Source organism: Perognathus longimembris, chromosome 14, assembly GCF_023159225.1.
Source record: "Perognathus longimembris pacificus isolate PPM17 chromosome 14, ASM2315922v1, whole genome shotgun sequence".
Lineage (NCBI taxonomy): Eukaryota > Metazoa > Chordata > Mammalia > Rodentia > Heteromyidae > Perognathus > Perognathus longimembris.
Genome location: NC_063174.1, coordinates 22,914,609 through 22,933,616, shown reverse-complemented (window position 1 = coordinate 22,933,616; position 19,008 = coordinate 22,914,609). Strand labels below are relative to the sequence as shown.

Here is a 19,008-nt window from a genome sequence, read left to right as displayed (position 1 = left end):
CTTTTTTGCGCAGGCTGGCTTTGAACTGTGATCCTCAGATCTTAGCCTCCTGAGTAGCTAGGATTACAGTGTAATCCACCAACACCTGACTTGAGGTTATTTATTTTTATTTATTTATTTTTTTTTTGCCAGTCCTGGGACTTGTACTCAGGGCCTGAGCACGGTACCTGGCTTCTCCTTGCTCAAGGCTAGCACTCTGCCACTTGAGCCACAGCACCACTTCTGGCCATTTTCTGTATATGTGGTGCTGGGGAATCGAACCCAGGGCCTCATGTATAAGAGGCAAGCACTCTTGCCACTAGGCCATATCCCCAGCCCCGACTTGAGGTTATTTTTAAAAGAGTATCTAAGTTAATATTTTGTTAATTTTATCTTCATTCAACATACTTGTGTACTTTTACCATTGTAGTTAATTATAATAATTTGTATAATATAATTTGTCTATAAAAGTTTATGCTGGTTCCTTTGTCTCCCTGCATATGAAGAATATGTTTTAGTCTTTGTGTGGGGTTTTAGAATATTTAATGGTTTAGATTCTTACTAAAATAATTTTGTCCTCTATAATTTGTGCTAATTGTATAACTATAAATTACATGTGCTACTCTTTTTCTTCTTTATGCCAGTACTGAGTTTTGAACTCAGGGTCTCATGTTGTTGCTTGGCTTTTTTTGCTCAAAGCTGGAGTTCTACTACTGGAGCCATACCTCCACTTCCAGCTTTTTGGTGGTTAGTTGGAGATAAGAATCTCGTGGAGTCTTCTGCCTAGGCTGGCGTTGAATGGCAATCTTCAGATAACAAGGATTACAGGCATGAGCTACCAGTGCCCAGTTTTTCTTGCTTTTTTACAAGGAATGCCCATTAATTCCAATAAAGCGGTTCTTGCATTCTCTTTATTTTGCTTTTTTTTTTTTTAACTTAATACCACCTTTATTATTGGAAGGCAAGTGTGGGTATGGAGTATACTTTGAAATTTCTTAACATATCTGAAGCCAGGATACAGCTTATATCCAATGATGTCTTATACAAGTTGTTGGCCAGACCACCATTATAATATAGATACACACTTAAAATCTGGTCATAGTTTTTTATTGTTATCTTTTTAATCAAGTTATAAATATTTTTTTAACATTAATTTATTAGGTTTAAGTGCTGTTTAATGGGCGCTGGTGGCTCATGCTTGTAATCCTAGCTACTCAGGAGGCTAAGATCTGATGATCAAAGCCAGCCCAGACAGAAAAGTCCCTGTGAGACTCCTATCTTCAATTAACCACTCAAAAACGAGAAGTGGCACTGTGGCTAAAGTGGTCGAGTGCTGTACTTGAACACAAAGGAGGGGTAACACTGGTCAATAAGAAATGTACTCATTACCTTACTTATGTAACTATAACCCCTCTGTACATCACCATTACAATAAAATAAAATTAAAAATAAAAAAGAGGCTCAGGGACAGCACCCAGGCCCTGTGTTCAAGTCCTACAACCAACAAAAAAGAAAAAAGAAAAGAAAGAAAATGTCTTCCAGCTATGTGCTAGTGCATCACGCCTGCGGTCCTAGATACTTAGGAGGTAGAGATCGGCAGGATCACAATTTTAGGCCAGCCCTGGCAAGACGTTAGTAAGATCCTTGTTTCAAAAAGATGGGTTGGAGGTGTGGTTTAAGCAATAGAGCTGCTGCGAAGCCCTGAGTTCAAATCCTAGTACTAGCACCACTCCATTTCTCCTGCAAAAATAATTTGTTTTCAAGCCGGGTGTGGTTGCTATGCCTATAATCCCATGTGTTTGGAAAGACTGAGTTGGGGAAGATTGAAGTTTGAGGCCAGACTGGGTGAAAAAATTAGACTCTATCTCAATCAATAATAAGCTAAGTGTGAATGTATATGCATGTGAGCCCAACTGTGCAGGAAGGCTTAGTTAGGAAGATCACCGTCAGTGGCCAGCACCCAGCAAAAAAAACAACAACAACAAAAAAGGAGAAAACAACAACAAGGCTCTACATAAAGAATAATTTAAAGCATAAAAGGATTTGGGGAGTATAGCTAACAAGTATGTGAGAAGTATGTGAGGTCCTGAGTTCAACCCCAGGACTAGTTTTTAAAAGGGGGTGGGGCTGGGAATGAGATTTAGTGGTAGAGTGCTTGCCTAGCATCACAAAGCCCTGCGTTCAATTCCTTAGTACCACATAAACAGTAAAAGCTGGAAGTGGCGCTGTGGCTCAAGAGGTAGAGTGCTAGCCTTGAGCAAAAAAAAGCCAAGGACAGTTTTGCTTGTAGTTTCGATTGCCTGATCTTAAACTCCCTGGCTCAAGCTATCTTTCCACCTCAGCCTACCATGCTACCATATAGCTGAGACTGCTAGTGTACTAACTCATCATTTATGCATATATTCCAAATAAGGTTTATAGTAGAAAAAAATTATATATCTTTTTGTTTTGATAATTTACTGTATTTCCTTGTGTTTGAGATCACTGTATATTCTGCCATATATGTAATTTTCATTTAGGAAGCAAAGAATATTCCTAGTTTTGAATGTCAGAAAAAAAGATATGTAGCCTGAGTTAGTAGGGGATCTGAGGTCCAAAGCTTTACACTTTCCCATTCTGTAGTCTCTTCATATTTATAAACAAGGGAATTGATAAAGAGAATTTCAGCAAGTATATTCAGGAATAGAGAGGCTTCTGTATGAGGAATTTATGTGAGAATACTACTGTTTTTTCCATGTTACTTATCAGAGAAGAATCAGAAAGTTTCCATTATGGTATTTTTTTTTCCTTAGAAACGAAAGTAAAGTCCTTTTGTAGTTATTTTCTTATGAATCTTTCCTACTTTGGTATATCACAGGCTTAAAAACTATTTTAAGGAGTTACTAATTTCTCATTAAATGTATGACTATTAGTAGGCTCTGAATGCTGCCAACAGACTGAGCCACCTTGGTAAGTTTGCCTTTCTCACAACCGTATTTCTTAATCTTGTGGAGAGTATGCATCTTTTTAAAAGAGAACATTGTGGCTACCCAGGGGCGACACTGGCCATGCTACATAGTAGATACATTGCTGACTGCTAGGGTATAGATCTGCAGGCTCAGCATGCTTAGCCCTGTAGGTGCTTAATGGCTTACTTCTTTCATCAACATTATTCTATTTGTGCTGCTATAAATCTTTGGTGCCCAGGACTGAGCTAGCAATCGTCTTTCACTTAACAAGAATGCTTCATTTAATCTTAAGTCAACATCTGCACTTTTCTCATTAGTCTATAGTTATTTAATTCAAACCCACTTCTTGGTTAAAAGAATATGATTAAATCCAGGATATACTATTATTTATGAAAACATATTGTGAAATGTATAGAAATATCAGGTTTTATTTTGAATGTATACATGAGAAAAGACTAAGGAACAAATAGTCAAGGTTGAAAAATAACGGCTACATTACAGAAAATGAAATAAGAAAAAACTCACAGTTACACAGTCCTAATGTAGACAGTGTTAGAGTACTAGACTTCCCAGTCTTTTTGTGCACATAGGAACTTTTTCCATTTTATAATTTGTGTGTGTGTGTGTGTAATAGTGGTGTTTTCGTTCAGGGCCTTACACTTATTAGGCAGGCACTGCCACTGAATTGTGCCTACAGCTTTTTTCTTTTTTGTGCTGGTCCAGAAGCTTGAACTCAGAGGTCTTGGTACTGTACTTCAACTTTTTTGCTCAATACTAGCCATACTTCTACATCTGGATTTTTGGTGCTTAATTAAAGAGTCCCTTGGACTTTCCTGCCCAAGCTAGCTTCGAACCATGGTCCTCATATCCCAGCCTCCTGAGTAACTCAGATTATAGGCATGAGCCACCAGCACCAAGCTGTGCTTGGTATTTTTTTTTTTTTTTTGGCCAGTCCTGGGGCTTGGACTCAGGGCCTGAGCACTGTCCCTGGCTTCTTTTTTTTGCTCAAGGCTAGCACTCTTCCTGAGCCACAGCGCCACTTCTGGCCATTTTCTGTATATATGGTGCTGGGGAATTGAACCCAGGGCCTCATGTATACAAGGCAAGCACTCTTGCCACTAGGCCATATTCCCAGTCCCTGTGCTTGTTTTTTTTTTTTTTTTTTTTTTTTTTTTTTTTTTTTGCCAGTCCTGGGGCTTGGACTCAGGGCCTGAGCACTGTCCCTGGCTTCTTTTTGCTCAAGGCTAGCACTCTGCCACTTGAACCACAGCGCCACTTCTGGCCATTTTCTGTATATGTGGTGCTGGGGAATTGAACCCAGGGCCTCATGTATATGAGGCAGGCACTCTTGCCACTAGGCCATATCCCCAGCCCGTGCTTGTTATTTTTGATACAGATTCTTGTTTCCTCTCTAGGTGTGGGCCTGGACTGTTGACCACCTATTTTTAACTTCCTATAGTATCTAGAATGATAGGCACATGCCACAATTCCCAGCTTTTATTGACACAGTGTCTCATGAACTTTTCTGCTTTGGCCTGGCTTGCAGCAGAGATTCTCCCAATTTTAGTGTCCCACGAAGCTAAAATGACAAGTATGCACCACTATGCCCAGCTGTGGGTTGAAAAGAGTCTTACAGACTTTCTTGCCTGGCTGGCCTTAAACTATGATCCATTAGTAGCCTCACCAGCTACTAGGATTACAGGTGTGAGCCTGCACCCAATTCAAATTTGTGATTTTGATGTGTATATTATTTTACATAATTGTTTCTCTTTGTAGTGTACATATAGGATGCGTGTCTCCATTGACCATGCCTTAGGAGTAACATACTATCATTTATAAATATGATCATCAGTTGAATAGTATACGTAGTAGTAAAGGTCTCGGAATGGTTTTCTTGTCTGTGTTTCTACAGCAAAAGAGTATTTCATTGAAGCAGGAAACTACCTAAAAGGACATGCCATTACTGGAATTTACTCGAGAGATGATGTTTGGATATTGTAAGTTTATTGCTTTTCTAATTTTAGGAAGAAGCTATGCAGTATAATGTGTAGTAATGTGTAGTATAATATGTAATAGATTTGGGAAGAAAGAGCAGTACCATAAATACATTTTAAATTTTCTTCTAGGAAGATCTGGAAAATACCAGACTGTTTAGGTTCTTTAAATATCCTTTTACTTTATGTTGAAGTGCCCACAAGGATAATATTGGATTTATACTTCATCCTCTTGTAAAACTTTTCTTCTTTGGGTACTGTATTCCCTGAAGTTTTGGTTCTTTACAATTGTCATGATTTTTAGAGAATTTTACTTCTTGAGTATCTGCTTTTGTTTGCTGCCAAAAATATATACAAGATCAGCATCTTATAGCCATGTAAGGTGCTTCATATATGGAAGATGGGGCTCTTATGGATTGTCAAAGATTTTCATTGCTGAAGGACGAAGAACTAGACTTCAAATTTGGAGACTGTTACTCACACACATCATATTTTATATCAATGGCTCATCTTAAGGTGCAAATTGATTTATTCAGTAAGTCCAAATAGTTTTTTGTTTGGTTTTGTTTTTGTTGCCAGCCCTGGGGCTTGAACTCAGGGCCTGAGCACTGTTCTTGGTTTCTTTTTGCTCAAGGCTAGCAGTCTGCCACTAGAGCCACAGTGCCACTTCTGGCCTTTTCTATGTATGTGGTGCTGAGGAATCGAACCCAGAGTTTCATGTATATGAGATGAGCACTTTACCACTAGGCCATATTCCCAGCCCTAAGCCCAAGTAGTTTTGAGTACAATATTCCTAAGTTTGATTTCTGAGATCAAATCTCTCATCTTGAATACTGCTCTGGATGATGAAGCTGCTCTTTAATTTGTACAATAAGTGATTTTTTAAAAAAACAAATCAGAAGACCTATCCAAATGATAATGTATTATCACTTTTTTCAACTCTCAATATGTCTTTAATTATGGTACACAGTATAATAATGCTAATACTTTTTCAAGTGTTTTGTTTATAATGAACTGGCTGACCAAGAGGTTCCTAGATGATCTAAAGACTGAACTCATTCCTAAGCTTTTTAATATTGCAGTATCTATACTTTGTTCTGGCATGAATTAACATATAGCTAACCTCACCAGTAATTTCACACAAAGAATTTCCCTATTTAATGCAGTCACATTTCTTTAAGATTCTTTAGCAAACGTCTTGGAAGGGCAGACTTGGGCTGTTGTCTAAGTGTAGAGAACATACATTTTGTGTCTAGAATGCCTCGTTTTAATTTGATATCTGCTATTTATCACTCTCGGAACCCCATTCATGTAAAAAAAAGGGACATAGGGACTACTTCATAGGCATGTTCTGATACATAGCTAAGATACTACCATCACTGTACCAAGACATGTTGTGATCAATCTGAAAAGATGAAGAGCCACTCAGTGTTCCAAACCCTGTCTAGACCTTTGCTTGATGAGTAAGTTGTGTTGTGGAGGGAGGTATTGGGAGTTGGTCTGGATTATTGTCTGTTGCTATTTTTATTTTTAGCCTCACATGGAAGATAAGTGTGTGTGGAAATTGAGTTAATTTTTTTCCCTTAGAAGTAGGCTTTTCATTTGCTGCCTCCTGCTATGACTTGCTGGCCTATTTTTTCATGTTTTTGATGACTTGATATATTTTGTTTGTGAATTTTCCCCTGCGTTTTCTCTTAGAATCAGAAGATTTCATTTTGACATGTCCATCTATGCATACATTTATCAGGCTCACTCCCTGTATCACTTTCCCTCCTCCTTCCTCCTCCTCCCCACTTCACAAATGAATCTCAACAAGCTCCCTTGTTCTATTTCATGCATGTACATGAAGTAATTTGGCCATGTTCATCCTCTTTCACCTATTCTGTTGACCCTGTTCTCTCCCACTAGTGCTCATATTTCTGGACAGGACCTGCTTTATATTCCTTTCATTCATTGTTTTTGTGGGTATAAGATAATTGCTCAAAGTGAATTCACCACAGTATTTCATATATGCATACACAGTACTTTAACCAGACTGATGCCTTCACTCTCATTTCTCTATCTTTATTACTCACTATTAATCAACAACTTTCAGTGAATTTAGTTTTGTTATCTTCATCCATAGATCCAGTGTATTTCAATGCTGTTTACCTAGCGTTCTCTTTTCTTTTTATTTTAATGCTACTTTTCCATAGGTCAAATAAATATGCTGTAACTCTCCCAGCCTTGCTACTTGCCAAACACAAAGAAGACAAAATAGAGAGTATTCCAGTAGCTGGCTCTCATGCACAAGACATAGTTCAAATAATAACAAGTGCATTACTGGAAACATTTGTGAGTATTTTTTTTTTTGCATAAAGAAGGTTATTTGAAACAAAATCTCGGTCAGTTAGGAAAGAGTTGAATGAAAAATGAAAGGTGGCAGAGGGAAGCCACTTTAAGAACTAAGTAGGGAAAGGTATATGTCAGAGGTTATTGTTTGAGGATGAAGTGGTACTGTATTCAGAAGTAGTTGGTGCCACTTTAAGAAAAATCATTCATGTAGATGCTAGTGTGATTCACTGAAGAGGGAAGTTGGTGAGCAGGATGCCTGAAGTCTAGTTTCAATGCTTCCCCTTTCCTTAGCTCTGTGACTTCAGTGAATCGGTCTGTCTGTTAGCCAGGAATGGTTTATGTGATAGGGGTGATTTATCAGCTCACAGGTTAATCCAGATGCTGAAGTAATAAATGTGGAGGTAAAAATGGAAAATGGTAGAAGACTGTGTTCTTATTTCACTCTCATTCTTCATCATAAGAACATGAGCATTCTTTCTTGATCTTTTGTTATTAACAATCCAAAGTCTCTTCTACAATTACATTTTCGGAAGTGATTACTATTACTATTATTATTCTAAATATCCTAAGTAATATTCTAAACTTAAATGAGGTTGATTTGGGGGTTTTTGTTTTAGCATGTGTTTGATTAACTTAATTATGCCCTGTATCCACAATCGTGAAGAAAGTAAAGTTTTATTAACTTTTATTTTAAGAAATCATAGGGACTGGGGATATGGCCTAGTGGCAAAAGTGCTTGCCTCATATACATGAAGGCCTGGGTTCGAGTCCCCAGCACCATATATATAGAAAAGGCCAGAAGTGGCGCTGTGGCTCAAGTTGCAGAGTGCTAGCCCTGAGCAAAAAGAAGCCAGGGCTAGTGCTCACGCCCTGAATCCCAGGCCCAGGACTGGCCAAAACAAAACAAAAAAAAATAGACATTAAAAGAAACATGTTTTAAACTCAGCATACATAGATCTCTCTCTCTTTCTCTCTCTCTCTCCATATATCTCTCTTTCTATATATCTTTAGGTACCTATCTATATATTAATATCTATATATTTATCTAGATGTATAGCTGTCTATCTATCTCTATAGAGATATCTATCTCTTTCTGTATATATTTGGTACTGGTCCTGGGGCTTGAACTCAGGGCTTGGGTTCTGTCCCTGAGCTTATTTTTGCTCAAGGTTACTGCTCTACCACTTGAGCCCAGCACCAGTTCTGGCTTTTTCTGAGTAGTTCATTGGCGATAAGAGTCTCATGGACTCTTGTGCCTAGGCTGGCTTTAACCAGAATCCTTAGTTCTCAACCTCCTTTGTAGCTAGGATTACAGGATAAACCACTAGCACCCAGCTTCAGTTTATATTTTATTTAAAAATTTTGGTAGAGGAAAACTATAAGAGTTTTGTTTTTCACATGCATATTGGCTAATCTGGTCCACATATTAGCATAGGAAGTTATTAGAAGTGTTAATTATTTTCAGCAGAAGCATTAATTGAGTGAAGTAGGATTGAGTAAGAAACTTGGGACTCATTGTTATTAGTATGACAAAATTCATTTAAATCAAAATGTGTTTGAATTACATTTTATGAACTAAATTTGTATAAGTGACTTAAGTGTTATTTTCTGCTTTATGCTGCGCCATACCTATATTTTTTGTTTCATGGTTGTTTTTTGTATTCATTCTGATTTTTCTGTTAAACAGCCAGAAATCACTGTGGAAAATCTTCCTGCATATTTAAGACTTCAGAAACCACTACTTATTTTGTTTAGTGATGGTATCATAAATCCTCAATATAGAAAAGCAATATTGACACTAGTGAAACAGAAATACTTGGATTCATTTACTCCTTGCTGGTTAAATTTGTAAGTTAGTTTATTTATTTATTTATTTGTATGTAAGGTACTAAAAAAAGATGTGGTGACTCAACACCTATAGTCCTAGCACTTGGGATACTTGAGGCAAGATCGCCAATTCAAGGCCAGACTAGTATATAATGAGAACCTGCCTCAAAAAAAAAAAAACAACAACAACCCACAAACAAACACACACACATACACACACACACAAAACTAAAAAAGAAAAGGTAAAGTAAGTATTGCTACACTAATATTTTTTCAGATGGAAATAGAATGCTGTAATCTTGCCTTTGGAGTTAATATTATGGGACCAAATATGTAATCATGATATTTTATTAACTCAATTCCTTCAGAAAAGTTCCAGGATGACCTTGTTTTAGAATGTTATTCTACATTGATTTTTTAAATTTATTTTTTCCTAATAATTGAAGTTTTTCCCCTAGTACTTGAATTTGAACTCAAGCTTGGGGGGCTTGCTTGGTTAGCTGGCACTCTTACTTGAGCCACACTTCCAGTTCAGTGAGAAAAAAGTTTAAATAATGATTTTTCGGATTTTTAAGTTAATTGGTATGTATTCAAATTTTTTGGCAGATAGAGAAAAATAAACATGCTAAGATTTGGCTTTTCCCTTCAGTTCATTTTTCTGCATTTCTGTATTGTTAAAGTCCAGCCAGTCAAGTTAGAGAAAGTACTTCAGTGCACTTTACAACAATCTTTTCTGGTATTTTCTTTTCTAGATATATAGGTGTTATATCCTATAATGTTCATACACATACCTCTGTCACTTGTTCATATTCATCAGATCAAAGACATTTCATTTTTTAACTTATCTGAAAAGTTGCAATAATAGTCGATATTTGCTGTGAGTTTTATGAACAATACTGTTTACTGCTTGAGGCAAAAATTTCCCAGGTAATTATGATTACAGCTGTCTAAGAATTCTGTTTCATATAAGGGAAAATTTACTGCCTTTGGTAAACTAGGTTTTGTGCTGGTACTGGGTGTTTAAACTCCACGCCTTTCTCATTTGGCTTTTACTCCTGGCTGGCACTCTAGTACTTGAGCCCTACCTCCATTTCTAGCTAGAAATGGAGGTAGGGCTCAAGTACTAGAGTAAATTTTCCCTGGTTATTTGGAGATGAGAGTCTCATGGAGTTGTATGCTTGCAACTAGCTTTGAAATGAGATCCTCAGATTTTAGCCTCCTGAGTAGTTAAGAGTATAGGAATGAGGGCTGGGAATATGGCCTAGTGTTAAAGTGCTCGCCTCATATACATGAAGCCCTGGGTTTGATTCCTCAGCACCACATATATAGAAAAAAGCTGGAAGTGGCACTGTGGCTCAAGAGGTAGAGTGCTGGCCTTGAGCAAAAAGAAGCCAGGACAGTGCTCAGGCCCTGAGTTCATGCCCTAGGACTGGCAACAACAACAAAAAAGAGTACAGGAATGAGCCTGTATAGTTATTTTAATCCCTTTTTCATGAAGAAAGACACCATATTAGAAAAGAGGTGGTTTTTTTTTTTGTTTTGTTTTGTTTTTGCCAGTCCCGGGACTTGGACTCAGGGCCTGAGTACTTTCCCTGGCTTCTTTTTGCTCAAGGCTAGCACTCTACCACTTGAGCCTCAGAGCCCCTTCTGGCCATTTTCTGTATATGTGGTGCTGAGGAATTGAACCCAGGGCTTCATGTATAGGAGGCAATCATTCTTGCCACTAGGCCATATCCCCAGCCTGAAAAGAGATGTTTATACAAACAAGCATTCTGTATGTATCTTATGATTATATAGCCAATTAATTTTGTGCTGACATTTTATCTAGAGAAGAATCTATTGATTATGTCAAGCCTAAGCTGACTAAGCTTTGGGCTATGTCTGGTGCTTCATGAAAACTGTTAACTGGTTGCTTTTTTTTTCTTTCTCCTAAGAAAGACTATCTCATGTTAAACTTTTTAAGGATTTCATTGCTAATTGAATCCTAGACCTCATGGTTTTTAGGATGCCTCTTTATAAAGCTAACTTACTGGCATGGTAATTAAAGTTTCATGTTTTATAAGCTATTATTCCTTTATTTTGTTATGGGAAGAATAATTAACGTGTTCTATTGTTTCCTCTTGTAGAAAGAATACTCCTGCTGGGAAAGGAGTCCTGCGGGCATATTTTGGCCCTTTGCCTCCTCTCCCTGTTCTTGTCTTAGTGAATCTTCATTCTGATGGCCACGTATTTGCATTTCCTTCAGACCAGTCAATAACCGAACACAGCCTTATACTGTGGCTTAAGGAACTAGAAGCCGGACTAGAACATCATATCAGTAAGTTTTCTGTTTTATTTAATATACACAATTCTGTAAGTAAAAGCAAATATATGGTTTCACAGAAAGTAAGAACATCTAAAGAATGGTATATTACTATTAAATAAAAGCCTGGCTCTAAATATTCTAAAAATGTGGCTCTCAAACTGAAGCTGTCATTAATTACTATTGTTTTTGTCATTCAGGTAGGTATACCCTTTTGGTTATGCTGTGCATGGCTTTCATGTTATGGACAAGTTATTTCAAAGGAAGTTACTGTGACATTAAAAATAACAGCCAGGATTTATTGAGTATGTGCTCTTTTCCAGGCATGGTGCTAATTAAATTTCAGCGATTATCTGATTTAGTTTTATAACCCCAGAGTTCAGGATGTTGTCATTATACTATTTTTTTTTTCAGATGAGAAAATGGAGACTGAGTAGCCTGTCAAAAGTTATTCATTGAATAAATACCAGAGTAGGGATTCAAATGCAACAGTGTAACCTCAGAGCTTCTACTTTTAACCAAGTTCCTTAAGTGTCAGTGTATAATGTTAACTTGTTTTATTGAATCTCCAAGTAACCATGTAATTAAAAGCCTATGAAGTTTCTAGTATTGTTAGGTAATAATCAGGTTTGCAGTAGTTTTTAATCTCAACTTTGTGGTTTTCCTTTTCTATCAAATTATTATATATGTAAACTTTGAGGGAAACATTAATACTCAATGCAGTAGTATTTTAAAAGGCATAATTGCTTTTTGTTTGTCTCCCCCCCCCACCCCCCCCACCCCCGACTCGGTCCTGGGGCTTGAACTCTGGGCCTGGGCACTGTCCCTGAGCTTCTTTTTGCTCAAGGCTAGTGCTCTACCACTTGAGTCACAGTGTTACTTCCAGGTTTTCCTGAGTATTTTATTGGAGATAAGTGTCACAGACTTTTCTTGCCCTGGCTGGCTTTGAACACACAAATCCTCAGATCTTAGCCTCCCGAGTAGCTAGGATTACCAGCACCCAGCACGATTGCTTTTTAACTTTAGTAATTATAATAATAATAAAGAGCAAAACATGCTTTATTTTTAACTCTTTCAACTAATTCTCACAAGAAGCCTATGTGACAGGTATTGCCCACACAAAATAAGTAATTGCATTATATTTCATTAAGTTTAATGATAGCAATATTTATCAAATGTTTTGTAGGCATCTACCATAATGCTAAGTGATTTATAATTAACTATTAATCCTCACAAGAATTGTATAAAGTATTGTCTGTAAGAGTTAAGTAGCTAAAATCACAATTAGCCAGTAAAGGAGATACATTGTATAAAGATTAGGTCAAGCTGAGTAGCATATCTGTATCTCATATATTTATCATTTCTTTGTGATGAGAACATTAAAATCTATATTAGCATTTTTCAACTTATAAGACATTCCCATTTACCATGGTCATCATACTGTTCAATAGATCTCCAGAGCTTATTCCTCCCATGTAACAAACTTTATTCTCTTAACCAACATCTCTCTTTTTTTCTGTCCCCCACCCCAAACTCCTGGTAACTACCATTCTGCACTCTTTATCTGTGAATTTTATTATTATATTTATTTGTTTTATGACTAGCTTCAAACTCACAAACTCCTTCCACCCCTCAAATGCTGGGATTTCATGTGTGTACCACCTCACCTGATTGTTCATATTAGATTTTATATATAAGTGAGATCATGTGGTATTTGTCTTTCTCTACCTGGGTTATTTTACTGAACATAATGCTCTTCAGCTTTATCCTTGTTTTTCACAAATGAAGGTACTTCCTTTTTATTTTTAAGGCTGAATAGCATTCCATTGTGTATATATGTCACACGTTCTTTGGTGTACACAGACTGATTTCAACTCATAGTTATTGTAAATAATCCTGCTGTTATTGTGGGAGTGCCTATGTTTTCTTGACGTACTGATTTCAACTCCTTTGGATGTATATTCAGTAGAGGGATTGCTGGATCATATACCAGTACTGCTTTTATTTTGAAGAACCTCCCATAATAGCTGAACTATTTTACATTGCCATCATATATACAAAGGTTTTCTTTTTTCCACATCCTTACTTTATCTTTTTAAAAAATATAATCCATTTAGCACAGTTTAGTTTTAATTATGATTTCTCTGATGATTAGTGGAGTTGAGAACCTTTTGATATACCTATTAGCCTTTAATATCTTCCTTAGAAGAACGTTTGTCTACTCAAGTCATATTTTAATTAGGTTGCTTTCTTGTTACTGAGTAGTTTGAGTTTCCTATGTATATATTCACCCCTTATGAGATGTATGATTTGCAAATATCCATTTCTGTAGGTGGTCTCTTAATTCTTTTGATTCTTTTATTTTCTTTTGTGTGCAGGGACTTTTTAATTTGAGTTTTTTAGCATTCCATTTGCCTTGTTTTTGCTATTTGTGCTTCTGGGGTCATATCTAAAATAATCTCTGCTAGGACCAATGTGCAGCAGGGAAGTGGAAGAAATCTGCCTTGCCCTTCTGTGTGCTGAGTCCTCTCTTCTGTGCTAGGGGCTCTTCTTTCACCACTCTGCACAGATCTTTGCTGACAGTAGTGCATGCAGTTAAGGCAAGAGAGGTGAAGCATGTTGTGGCCACATTCTGGGAATGACTTAGTGTACTATAGTGTCACGGATGTTTTCATCAACTTACTTGCAAGTGAGGTGTGACCATGACCTAATCCTACTTGAGATTTATACTTTGGTCTAGTTCCTTCCCCCTCCCAACCCCCCATCCTCACTTTTCTAGGTCTTGGTCTTCTCATCTACAAAATTGAGAACATAATTTTGCTTCTGTTAATTATAAAGATTAAGTGAATAATGCCTAGCATATAGTAAAGGCTCAATAAATGTTAGCTGTTATTCTTTATTAGTAGTAACTTGATGAGTAAGATATTTACCATCATGGTTAGAGTACAGTTTTATTTGCAGTTGGTAATAAGACCTTTGTAAAGTTCCCTCAGCAAGCAATTAACATAATTGGAATACTCACTTGTAGACATTTGTCATAATCTCAAAACTACTAGTCTGTTCATGCATTATTCACTTTAAAGATAAATACTACTGGGCTGGGACTATGACCTAGTGGCAAGAGTGCTTGCTTCCTACACATGAGGTTCTAGGTTCGATTCCCCAGCACCACATATATGGAAAACAGCCAGAAGGGGCGCTGTGGCTCAGGTGGCAGAGTGCTAGCCTTGAGCTGGAAGAAGCCAGGGATGGTGCTCAGGCCCTGAGTCCAAGGCCCAGGACTGGCCAAAAAAAAAAAAAAAAAAAAAGATAAATACTACTAAATATCTGCTACTCCTTTCACTAGACTCTTAAAGATATTTTAATATACATATAGCTATTTGTTGCAGACTATAGCTATTCTTACCCTATATTTGTTCTCTATATTTAGAAAATTTTCATTTGTCACTTTTTTCATTTATTTAAAAATATTGGGGGTTTCAATTCAATCAATCATTTTATAAGTATAATGTACCTTGATCAATGTTACCACTTTCATCATTCTTTCCTGTTGTCTTTCTATTAGGTGCCAATGCTGGGGCTTGAACTCAGGGCCTTATACTCTTTCTTGACTTTTTCACTCAAAGCTGGCACTCTACTACGTCAATCACACTTCCACTTCTGGCTTTTTGCTGGTTAATTGGAGATAAGAGTTTCATGGACTTGCGTGCCCATACTGGCTTTGAACTCTGATCTTCAGCTCTCAGCCTCCTGAGTAGCTAGGATAATAGACATGAGCCAGTGATGCCCGACCCATTGTCACTTCTGAGTCTGCTAACCCAGAAGCCCCAATTTGAAAACATCAATCCTATGGTTAATCTAAATTTAATATCGTGTTGATGTAGTGGGCACTAGGATATATAAATGAGTCTGAATAAAGAAATTATGTCAGTAACTGTAGGAATACTTTAAATGTACATATGCAGATTTTCTGCTCCAGATAATTAAAGTTTACTCATATTTTCTAAGATTTAAAGATAAGTATTTGCTTTATAAAATCTCAAATTTGTATTTTATGAGCACTTTCTTGGCTTGTAAAACTTATTTTTGAAAGTTTTAAAAATTTGTGTATTTCCTTATATTGTCTACCTCTCAAAATAGTATTTTAAATAGGCCAACTTAAAATAAAAAACTAGTTTGTAAAATCCATCTCCTAGGTAGAGAACGGTTGTCTCATATATGTTATTAACTTTAATCGGTTTTTCTCTTTTTTTTTTCTTTGTTTGGACATAGTGAAGTTTGAACTCAAAGTCTTGCACTTACCAAGTAGGCACTCTGCCACTGATCCACTCCACCTGATTATTTCGCTATTGTTATGGTTTAAATATTTTTTGAATATTTGTGTTTTTTTTTTATGCCTGGGCCAACATAGAACAAGATCATTCTGTTTATGCTTCCTGTGCAGCTGAAATGACAGGCATACATTACTGTGCCCAATTCTCTCCAGGCTGGCCCCAAACCATGATTTTTCCATTCTTATTTCTCAAGTAACAAGGATTATAGGCATGCACTTCAATGCCTAATGTAGTTTTCGTCTCTCTAATGATGAATACTTAAAAATAAGATGTACTGCCGTGAAACTCATGATCCAATTATTGTTTGTAGTATAGTTGGCTACAGCAATTTAAAATTATTCCTTGTCTGTAATTCTTTTTGTGAAATTAACTTGTTTTGATAAAGTCTGCAGAAAGGATGTTAATCAAAACCTTCAAGATCAGAAAATGCTAGCTAGGCTTATAATCCTAGCTACTCAGGAGGCTGAGATTGGTAGATCTCAGTTTGAAGCTAGCTTGGGCAGAAAAGTCATGAAACTGATTTCCAGTTAGCCAGGAAAAAGCCAGAAGTAGAACTGTGGCTCAAGTGTAAAACAGCAGCTTTGAACAAAAAAGCCAAGAGAGTGTAAGGCCTTGCACTCATACACACACACAGAGCACCCAAAAAGCCGAAAGTGTTTTTTTAATATTTGTATAAAACTAAAATAGTATTATGAAAGTTTTTTTCCCCTGAATGATTCATAAGAATGAGTTACATTTTGGGGGTGATTGAGACTGGAATAGGAAAACAGATTTTTAAATTTTAACTTACATACAGTTTGGCTGGCAGTAGGAGCTCTCCTTTCTCTCCATTACTATTTATTTCTGTGTAGGAATATAATATAACAAATGAAAATAACTACTAATGACACCATTTCCTTCGGATGTTAAGCATTAAAATACTTAGCTTTGCTTTGGACTAACAAGGTCCTTTTGCCCACAGATAAACTTTATGGATAATTTTCGAGTTATAGTCATGTGATTACATTTTTTTTTTTTTTTTTTTTTGCCAGTCTTGGGCCTTGGACTCAGGGCCTGAGCACTGTCCCTGGCTTCTTTTTGCTCAAGGCTAGCACTCTGCCACTTGAGCCACAGTGCCACTTCTGGCTGTTTTCTATATATGTGGTGCTGGGGAATTGAACTGAGGCTTCATGTATACGAGTTAAGTACTCTTGCCACTAGGCCATGTTCCCAGCCCATGTGATTACATTTTATAGAACATTTTCTAGTATATTCATGTGATGATTTGTTATTGCTAATCATTAACTCTTGGTTGTGTCTTCCTCCAGCAACTTTATCTGCTCAGGTGTGGAAGCCCCCTCTCCCAGCCTACGACTTTCTAAGTATGATGGATGCTGAAATCTCCCAGCCACAGCCCACCAAGAAAGTTCCTGAGTGTACAAAAGAAAGAGATGTGCGTGATAGTGGTAAGGGACAACATGAAGACAAATCATCAGTCAAAAAAGAGCCCATGGAAACACTGAGAATAAAACATTGGACTAGAAATAACTGGTTTAAAGAAACAGAAAAATCACTTAGGCATGATAAAGAGTTATGAGTTGTTTGCAAGGGGCTATTCTTTGTATTTGGCTTATTTGAGAGACTCAGTAATTTATTTATTAAGAGCGAATACTAAGTCATATCAAGTTTCAAGAAAAGTGCCATTCAACAGCTGTTGAATTTTACATACATAAAATTTTCAGGTAGCTAAAAACAATGTAAAAAAGAGCAGGTAAAATTGATTTGACCCAACTAATATACCCCAGATATGTTAAATTATATGAAAAGCCTTCAGAGATTGACTTTTTCTTTTCTTACTGTTTTCTTTTTATTAAGTTCAAAATCCAGTGTATAAATACAGTGTATATTTCACTTCAGAAGAGCTGTATTTCAAGTGCTCATTAGCCACACGTATGGTTATGCTACTGTTGTATTAGACAGCTCATTTGAAGACAAAAGCTAGTGCAATTCATTTAACTTAGTTCTAGTCACAATATATGTTTGGATCAAAATTGAAATGTAATGCTAGTTTAATCAAAGTTGACTCTACAGTCGAGTCATATAGCTGGCAGTTATATTTGTTGCATTTTTCAGGCCTTTCTGCCCCAAGGGTTATTTGGCTGTCAAGATAAAGTATTGATATCATGGCTGGGGAAGCTACTGCATCTAGTGGCTAGAGGCCAGTGCTGCCAAACAACCTATATCAAGACATCCCCTCACAGCAATGAATTGTCTTACCCAAAATAGCAGTACTGCTAATGTTGAGTAACCTCTGTTACTAACAGGTAGCAGGGTGGACTTCCCAAATGATCTGGATATTCTCCATATATATATATGGGGGGAAATCTTGAATGTTAAAAATAAATACTAGGTGGCTTAATACTATATAAACTATCCTCTGGATGTAATTTTATCTTATTAATTTTAATATTTTCAAAAGTGCTACCATAACCCCCCAAAGGACTCAAGGTAATAAGTATTTTTAAAGAGAGTCTTAAAATGTTCTCTTATTTCTATAGGCTATATTGCTAAATTTCAGGTGAACAGAAATAAAACATTCTGCTATCTTCTTACAAAAAGAGAAATTTCCTTATCTGAACAATGTCCAAAACCTATCTATCCTTGTGATCTTTGAACAAACAAGTTTATGTCCTAGGGCCATAAGACCTTATCTTTATGAGAGGGAACAATTAGCCAAAAATTAATTTTCATAACAGATCATTTACTGTCAGATTGATTTGTTTGCACCAGTTGTATGCTCAGTTGCTCTGAATTTTGAGACATTTATTGGGAACATCCTACCTAGTGCTCTACTACAACCCTCCTTGTGAGATCTACTTGTGGTATATTCTTTAAATTTTTTCTACATTTGGCATATCTAGTAAAACTGTTTCATAACTGGAATTTTGTAGCTAAATGGCAATAAATTATACAACCTACTTTATTGTGATGTAAATCATTTGCTGAGAGCAGCACTCTTCCTTGTTTTGTTTTGGTTTGTTTTTTCCTCCTATAGCTTGTAGTGCCTTACTTGTTCCATTCATTCTCATTTAGGTTATTTTTAACATGGAAAAGACATGAGTGAACTCTAATGTTTATAGTATAATATATTATCTGCTTAATCTTTACAATTCTAGTAACTGTCAGAACATAGAAACATGAAGCTGATTCATTGTTGTACTATAGCCAGCAGTTTTGGCACCGTATAATATATGTTTGCTTAAAGTATCCAAATTTTAGGCTACCTTCAACACAAACTTTCTTTGGCCTCT

General features: G+C 36.6%; 1 protein-coding gene across 3 annotated transcripts in view; it reads left to right on the top strand.

Moving 5' to 3' along the window:
- The window catches only part of Txndc16 (thioredoxin domain containing 16), a 70,236-nt gene extending 51,561 nt beyond the window's left edge, over positions 1 to 18,675 (top strand). For all 3 annotated transcript variants that reach the window (XM_048362388.1, XM_048362387.1, XM_048362389.1), the window contains exons 16-20: positions 4,840 to 4,924; positions 7,117 to 7,255; positions 8,943 to 9,103; positions 11,209 to 11,399; positions 17,026 to 18,675. In XM_048362388.1, the coding sequence (XP_048218345.1) occupies positions 4,840 to 4,924; positions 7,117 to 7,255; positions 8,943 to 9,103; positions 11,209 to 11,399; positions 17,026 to 17,294 (845 nt within the window). In that variant the 3' untranslated portion in view covers positions 17,295 to 18,675. The remainder of the gene's footprint in view (positions 1 to 4,839; positions 4,925 to 7,116; positions 7,256 to 8,942; positions 9,104 to 11,208; positions 11,400 to 17,025) is intronic.
- The last annotated feature ends 333 nt before the right edge of the window (positions 18,676 to 19,008 follow it).